This window comes from Erpetoichthys calabaricus, chromosome 13 (genome assembly GCF_900747795.2).
Source record: "Erpetoichthys calabaricus chromosome 13, fErpCal1.3, whole genome shotgun sequence".
Classification (NCBI taxonomy): Eukaryota; Metazoa; Chordata; class Cladistia; order Polypteriformes; family Polypteridae; genus Erpetoichthys; species Erpetoichthys calabaricus.
Genome location: NC_041406.2, coordinates 66179939 through 66188558, shown reverse-complemented (window position 1 = coordinate 66188558; position 8620 = coordinate 66179939). Strand labels below are relative to the sequence as shown.

At 35.7% G+C, this 8620-nt stretch overlaps 1 protein-coding gene across 1 annotated transcript in view; it reads right to left on the bottom strand.

Annotated features, from left to right (window-relative positions):
* Positions 1-2669: 2669 nt before the first annotated feature.
* The window catches only part of fam133b (family with sequence similarity 133 member B), a 40144-nt gene continuing 34193 nt past the window's right edge, over positions 2670-8620 (bottom strand). Inside the window, exons 10-11 of the mRNA XM_028817096.2 lie at positions 7844-7894; positions 2670-3597 (exon numbers count right to left, since the gene is read on the bottom strand). Coding sequence (XP_028672929.1) covers positions 3511-3597; positions 7844-7894 — 138 coding nt within the window. The 3' untranslated portion in view covers positions 2670-3510. The remainder of the gene's footprint in view (positions 3598-7843; positions 7895-8620) is intronic.

The following is an 8620-nucleotide window of genomic DNA, read 5'->3' as shown; positions in this document are numbered from 1 at the left end:
AAGTGACAGATGACGATGATGAGCAGGGGGTCCTTTGAGTCTGAGAGTGGCCAAGAAACTCAACTCCTGTGATGAAGTAAAATGTGTAAAGCTTTAAGGGGAGCCATTCACTTCTATACAAGTTAAACTGTGAAGATGATTATTCAATCAGTGACCACACTGGTGTTTTAAGTCTCAGGAAAAGGAACCTGAATAGGAAAATTAACAGAATAAAGGTACAAGAACGTTAGCTCTATGGCAACGAAGAGGAAAACCAAATGAACAAAAAGTTCACCACATCAGGGAACTGACAAACAAAAATAGAATAAAGAGGAAATAAAAACAGGGAACTTGGGTCAGAGTTTATGAGTGATGAAGAAAAAAATTGGTGACAAAGTATTTTACAAACCACAGAGCAAGGATTCCCAAACTCGGTCCTAGGGGCCCACTGCGGCCGCAGGTTTTTGTTCCAACCAAACTTGTTTTTCATTGGACTCTTGGCCTAATTAAGCGAGTCATTATTTCCCAGTTTCTGTGTTTGGAGTCAATGCTGAAACTAAAAACTAAGTTTGGTAAATTTTTCTTAAAATGTAATTAGCATACGAGAAATATGTAGTTTTTTTAAAGTCGTTAACAGTATTTTCAACCTAATTTTCATTCTGCTTTTCCTGTTGTTCTGATTATTTACTAATTAGTGGGTCTGATACTGAAGTCCTTGCTGCTTTCTTCATCCCTGGTGTCTTCTGTGCTGGTTGTTAATTGTCACTATTAGGGTGAAATGAAGGGAGCAAACTACACAGGAAAAGGGAAAAATAATAGGAAAACAACAAAAGAGAGTTAAGCATTTATAGTTTTAGAAAAAAAATGAAATATTTCTAATGTCTTATAAATATAAAAATCATACTGTTGTGTTTTTCTGAATGCAGAATAAGTGAAGAGTAAAAAAGGACCAGCTAATTAAATGAGATCAGTTGTTATCAAATTATTATCACAGACTGTGAATCTGGTTGGAACAAACACCTGCAGCCACAGTGGGTCCCCAGGACCCAGTTTGGGAACCACTGCCATACTGAGTTTTGTATATGCATTTGAAACCTCGTAAGTTATAGAAAAATATTTCCACCATCTCCACACCCATTTGTTTCCAAAGAAAGAAATCAAATGGAATATTAAAAAGGGGACAGGTCCAAAAAATGATTACAACTCTGTCTTTGGGATATACGGTGAATATACGTTAAGGGTTTTTGATTAATAATATGATAAATACAAAGAACTTTTAATGAATGGTAAAACTTCTGCTTTGTTCAGTCCAATAGAGAAGTTGTTCTGTTTCAAAAAACAACTAATGCTGCAGTAACTAAAAATCACATTAATTAGGTTAAAGCAAGTACAATTTTACAGCTCTTTTACACACATCATGACCATGTTAATTCAATTAATTTAAATATTAATTCGGGGGAGCTTATCACACATTTTAAAAATATATTATATACACTTACGGTTTACACTCTGAAAAAGCAGTGCACTAATCTTTCCCTGTGTGTATTCATAAAAGACTCATTCAGGAAAGTATCATAAGTCTACTAAAAGCTTTCAACAAACAGAATCTGTGCAAATTCAAGGAAAGCCAAATGTACAGTATATGCAATTTAGAACATGGAAGTCAAGAGTTCACCTCATTTTGTGGAGTGGCAGACCATACACACAGCTCTCTTCAGTGCCTGTTGCAGGTAGTCTGTAACATCTGGGTGAAGGCCAAGCAAATGGTAATCAGAGACAGCAAAGCCAGGGTCATAATACTAATAAATCACATTGTCTTCTTACCTCTGGAGTGTTAAGTATCAAAGCCCCGGTCATCGCTGAGAAATAACTAACATGTTATGTGAGAATTGTCATTCACTCCAACGCTCCTTGGTTCAAGTTGTTATGTATGCATTGCTTTTCCTTCTCCCCAATGTTCAACCATATGAATAACAAAAAAAACAGCAAGACATGTTAAGGGGAGCAGCAAAACTGATCCCTTTTTAGATTAGAAACATGAACAAGCATGGCCAACTGACACAGCAACATTGGGAAGTAATATGCCTAGGATGGAGCAAAAATTCAACAGGCAGAGATTCTTATGTAAATACCTACTAATGCACTTTGCATATCTTCTTGAATTCAACACTTGTTTTAACATTTCTTTAAAAACATTGATGAATCACACATTTCCTATTACTGTTGGCTGATCCAATCACAGACTCTCTCCATCATAACCTGAACAGGTCACAAAAAGAATCAGATTTGGATAAAATGCGAGAATTCAGTTGGTGCTGTTAATAGTTCCTATGCTAAATGAAAAATGTTTCTTTTTTACTGGTTGTTCCTTAAAATTGCTAAAATAATCGTATTTCTTTTTCCAGAGCAAATTTGTGCCATTAATGGAAAGTATAATTTCTATAATGCAGACTGAGGTAGTTTCCTTTATATTCTGACCACATGCTTAATTTTTTAATTGACATAAGTTTAGTTAAAATTATGCATTTAATTTACAGAATAAAATAAAAAGTCAAGTAAAATGATGGACCAGTTAAGTTTAATCTCCTTGTTGAGTAATTTGTTGCGACATCTACAGCAAATCTGAAACCGTTTATTGGGCAATTACTTTAATGAACTTTTTTTTGGTTGTTTCAACACAAGCCACAGCATTAGAGTCAGAAAACAGGATTTTTATTGATCTGTAGACATAAATCTAATCAAAACTCTGTACACAGTTACTGAAAACAAATATATGTCTGGACATACTTCAATATGAAGCCTGTATTTAAAATAAAATGACAAATGTACTATGATTTTTGGACTACGAACCTGCAGTTCTAAGTTAACATACATAAGGTTTACAAAGTGTATAACAAAATTTGAATAATAAAAATGCCAAATCAAAGCTGAACAACACTTTCAAAGATGTCACAAGAAGATCAAAAGCTTCTAAGTATATGATTAACAGTATTTCCAATAAAGAGACCATTGGAGTAGTAGAACAAAGACAGTCCACGTAATGGATTTCAAGTGTTGAAACATGTAGGCGAACTTCTCAAAAGAGGTAAATGTACTCAAAAGGAATGTATGCCCATATAAAATATTCATAAAGCATTTGAAGGCCCGCACAAAAACACTCTCTAGAAAAAAGGCATTTTTATTTATTTAAAAAAAAAAAGACAAAGTTAAATAAACGTAAAACAAAAAATGACAAAGCCCTATTTTGAAGTCACAGCATTTGGTATAAAATATACATTAAAGTTATTTTAAATGTTTTATAAGCTTCCAGTTTCTACTATTGCAATTAGGTAGAATCACACTGTAACAAACTGAATTAAAATAATCCCAAGTTCTGAAATCAATACATTTCAAACCAGCTTTCGCAACAGTAGACATCTGAGGAAGAATCATGCAGGATTTATTTCCTTGATAAATAACAAAAGCCAAATCTTAAAACCGGTATGCAGCTCCTTTGCTGCTGCATACTTCATATAATTGTCTTTCTCCACATCATAAGGAATCAGAGCTTGAACTGTATGCTTTCTTTTTCTTCTTCTTCCCTTGTTTCTTGTGCTTCTTTTTATTCTTTGATTTACCCTTAGGAGCAAGGAAAATAAAATTAAAAATATGAATTTTAGAAGAGTGTATTTGGAAGTACTCAACTGGTATTTCCACATCTTCACAATTTTGGATAAGTTGTTCTTAACCATGTTTCTGGCTACTGCTGTTTTTGGTTTAATTGTACTTTTAATAAAAAAAAAAAGGGGTTTCCTCTATAATAAATTTTGCAAGTGAATTTTCTTACCACAGGAAATAAAGTCTCTGCTGAACTTAGCATAGCTCAATCCGCTGGTACATTTTGTTTATTTACAGTATACCCACTATCAGGGTCAAGGTCACAGGCTGCTGGAGCCTCTCATTGAAACATCAGAAGACATGGGGACAGGGAAAAGGAGAAGTGGTGGCCAAAGTGGTGTGAGAATTAAAATGAGTCTGCTTGTGGGAGGGTGCAAGTGCTGTATTCCACTGCTTCTTATTCTTGAGGATCGTGCACACTAGATCATTTCCTATATGTGAATGCTTATGCCTGATGTTCAGTATTACCAGGTTTTAAATAAAAGTACTATTACATGAACAAAATATCTGAATGGATTAAGGACGCAACTAGAAGACAAACAAGCAGCATGATCAGTTTAAAGTTTCACAGCTGAAGTTTTATATTGCAGTGTTTATCTGCCTAACAAACCAGAGAATGCTGAAAATGTTGACTACTGTATTATAAAATAGAAACACTGGAAACTTAAAATGTTCTCTTTATTATATTATCTCAGTGGGCATACAAGCAGCAAGATGTATGTAACTTCCTTGTTCGCTAGTGCTGCTCAGTTGCTGTTGTAGAACTGAATTTCAGCTACCTTTATTGGCCTACTAAAGAGCTGTGGCGAAGCAGCCGGATAGTGCTAAATAAACAATGTGGTATGAGTAAAATGCCCTAAGATGGCTTATCCTGCAGGATTAGAAACACACACAGTTAGTCTTCAGTATGTATGATGGTCACTGTGCTTAGATGCATCTGTCTGTAACATAGTGATTAATGAATAATAAACTGAAAAGAACAAATGTTTCCAGAGAAATACAATTCAATTATTATTAAATGCGACTGGAGAAAGGTGCCATTTATGCTTATAAAGTGAAAAAGTGCACTTGTTATATATAATGCGATCATTGTAACTTTTTTGGTGTCTGTCATATAAATAATTTTGAGGATAGTGGGTCTTTACTAATATTATTTAAATAAAAGCATACAACTTTTCAACAACCAAAACAGGAAGTGTTACACCGAGATTACAAGACGACAATATTATTACATAGGTTTACTTTATAATAATAAAAAAAAATCCTGTTGTTTATTTATACATTTCAAATATGTATATGGTAAAAAAAAAATAAAAAATTGTTTCTGTGAAAAACTTAGATATCGTAATGACTAAAACATCCAAAGTAAGACAAGTTAAATACTGTACATACCTTATACAAATATGGTACATTGGCCTAAACCAGGGGTCTCCAAACTACGGCCCTCTCATCCGGCCCATGGAGACTTTTTTATCTACGGAAAAAAATTACGGAAATTTACGTGTATCCTGCCAAGATCAGCCGCCGCTTACGTGGACGTTACGTTTTTACCGAATTAAAATAGAGGCGCGCAGTAGTGTGTTATGTTTTTCAACCGATCACTACATTGCAAAACCTTATTCGGTGCTTACTTTTTCTACTTCTGTTCACAGTCAATGGGATAATATAACGCCATCTAGTGGCAGAGTTTTTAAATGGTTTGCTGCTTGTTCAAGACTTGATTATTTTGATCACAGTTTGCCAGTTGCGGTTGACTGCTGCGATGAAGAGGTGTTGGTGTCAGTTAGCGTCTAATTGCGAAACATGTTGCACTCTATTTAATTCAGTGATAATTTCCTTCGCGTAATTACTTACCAGTGTGTATAAAGTATTGGGAATGTCGTTAGTTTAACAAGAATTTTCTGAATGTTCTTAAGAGGAAACATTAAAAGCAACAATCTCTCTACCATAAGTGTATATATTTGCAGACTATATTCAGGTAAGTTTAACTTAAGAAATCATAAGAATTTTTAAAAATTGTTTCGGGTCATTTGCAGCTATAATTGCGACGAAATTAGTTCGCATAATCAGGTTTTTTGAGCGATATTGTGTGCAAGATACTTTCAGTTTCACTATTTATTCATGTTGAAGTCACTTTATTTTAGTGCCCAACGATGGCCGAGAAGAAGAAAAGAAAAATAGACGATGAGTGTCGGCAATTTCAAGAAGAATGGAGTCTGAAATACTTCATCAAATCCGGCGAGAAAGCATTGTGTGTGATTTGCAACGAAACCGTGGCTGTGATGAAAGAATACAACCTGCATTCATCGAAGCAAACATCAAGAGAAATATGCACAGTTGGAGGGTAAAGTTCGTGCTGAAAAATTTTCTAAATTACAAAATCAACTCACATCTCAGAGGGCATTGTTCAGTAAATCCTCAAATGAAAATGAATCCTTAACTAAGGCCAGTTATAAAGTTGCCTACGTCCTGGCTAAAAGTGGCAAACCGTTTACAGATGATGAAGTAGTGAAGGAATGTTTGTTGGAGGTGGCTGAGGAACTTTGCCCAGAAAAGTCGAAACAATTTAAACATGTAGCTTTGGGTGCAAATACCATTGCCCGCCGTGTTGCAGACATGGGTGAAAACATTGTGACTCAAATAGCGAAAAATGCAAGCAAGTTTCGCCATTTTTCAATTGCAATGGATGAATCGCTGAACAGCTGTTCCACCTCTCAACTGCTTGTGTTCATTAGAGGTGTTGATGAAGACATGAACATAACACAAGAGCTGGCTTCCCTACATAGCATGTATGGCACGGTTACCGGAGAGGATATATTCAATGAATTGAAAAAAACATTTGCTGATTATAACTTGGACTGGACTAACCTCAGTTGCCTGAGTGTTGATGGAGGAAAGAACATGAGTGGCATAAAGAAAGGCTTGGTTGGACAAGTGAAGCAGATGTGTAATGAGAAAAACATTCCACAACCAATGTTCCTGCACTGTATTATTCACCAGCAAGCTTTGTGTGCTAAATATGTGGGCATTAGCAGTGTACTGAATCCTGTGGTGAAGATGGTGAATTTAATAAGGTCACAAGGGCTCAACCATAGACAGTTCAGAGACATGTTGAAAGATTCGGACACAGAATCGCAAGATTTACCATATTACACAGCAGTAAGATGGCTAAGTTGTGAGAAAGTTATGAGCAGAGTATTTGAATTAAGAAAGGAAATAGGTGACTTCCTGGAAAGTAAAGGCAAGCCACAGCCATTACTATCTGATGAAGAGTGGGTATGGAAATTGGCCTTTGCTGCAGACATAACTAGTCATTTAAATTTTCTGAACCTAAAACTACAAGGAGAGAAAAATCTAGTTTCTGATCTATACACCCACCTAAAGGCCTTCAGATCTAAACTTGTCTTGTTTTAGGAACAAGTACAGGCCAACAACTTGACGCACTTTCAGCAGTGCAAGGTCTTCATGGCTGAAGCAACAGCTGAGTTTCCCACGTCATTTGCATGCAAGATCATCAAAGACCTCCAGCTGCAGTTTCAGGAGCGGTTTTCTGACTTGGATTCAAAGGCAGAAGAAGGGAGACTGTTTCAAAACCCATTTGAAGCAGATGTGGCCAGTTGCCCAGATGAACTGCAGCTGGAGGTCATTGAGTTGTAAGCAAATGACTTCCTTAGGGACAAGTTCAAAGAAGGACTGGTGGGTTTTTACCAGTTTTTGCCCAAGGAAGACTTTCCTAATGTCAAAACTTTTGCATCAAGGTACCTTTCAATCTTTGGAACAACATACTTGTGTGAACAAACATTTTCAAGAATGAAATACGTTAAGAACAATTTGAGAACAAACTTGTCTGATGATAATCTCAGGTCACTGTTGATGTTAGGGACATCAAATCTAAAGCCAGAAATGTCTGCTATTTTGGCATCCAGGAAACAATTTCACCATTCCCACTAATACAGGTGTTCATGTGTAGTGTATCAATGTGTTATTAAATAATAACTGAATAAAATAATATTAAATAAATAATTAAAAACAACATCTATGTTTTGATTCTTTTTTATTTGAACCTCGAGTGTGTAGTCGGCCCCCAAACTGCTGTTTGATAGTTAATGCGGCCCTCGGGCTGAAAAGTTTGGAGACCCCTGTCCTAAACTAAGCACTTTAAGAAAGGCGGGACAAAATAAAGTATAATTTACATCCAAATACTTACATTAGATCCATCTTTCTCTTCTGTCTTAATTCTTTTGAGCCTTGATTCAGCCTGAAATATGTATAATTATTGAAAAACAGGTACGGTCATAAAAGACAATTGTGCCCCTTTTCATTTTAGTCATCTAAATTCACATTATTGGTTCTTAATTTATAATCATGCCTGATTCTTTATGACTCAGCTCCAATTATTACTGGAAAATCACAATCTCAAAACTGAAAAAAATTGTTCGATTTAGACAACTGATCCAAGTTGATAATAGTGTTGGATCAGTACTAGTATTTTGACTTCGGTCTTGATACCAGCTTTCGGAACTCGGCACCAGTACAAAACATTTCAGAAGCAACTAAAAGATAAACAGACCAACGCATCTCACAGTTAATTCGTTCCCCCAGCCCACAGACACTCACATCTCCCTGCTCTGCTTCACAATTACATGCCTCCCTGCTCTGCCACACTCCCCTTTCTGGGGTTATTCCTTTCCTTTGAGAATTTGGCAGGTTAATATTAATATATACAGTGGTGGCCAAACGTTTTGAGAAAGACACAAAATATTAATAAATATTAAACAAATTTTGCTGCCTCAATTTTTATGATGGTAATTTGCATATACTCCAGAATGTTATGAAGAGTCATCAGATGAACTGCAATTAATTGCAAAGTCCCTCTTTGCCATGAAAATGAACTTAATCCCAAGAAACCCATTTCCACAGCATTTCAGCCCTGTTACAAAAGGACCTGCTGACATCATTTCAGTGATCTTCTTGTTAACACAAG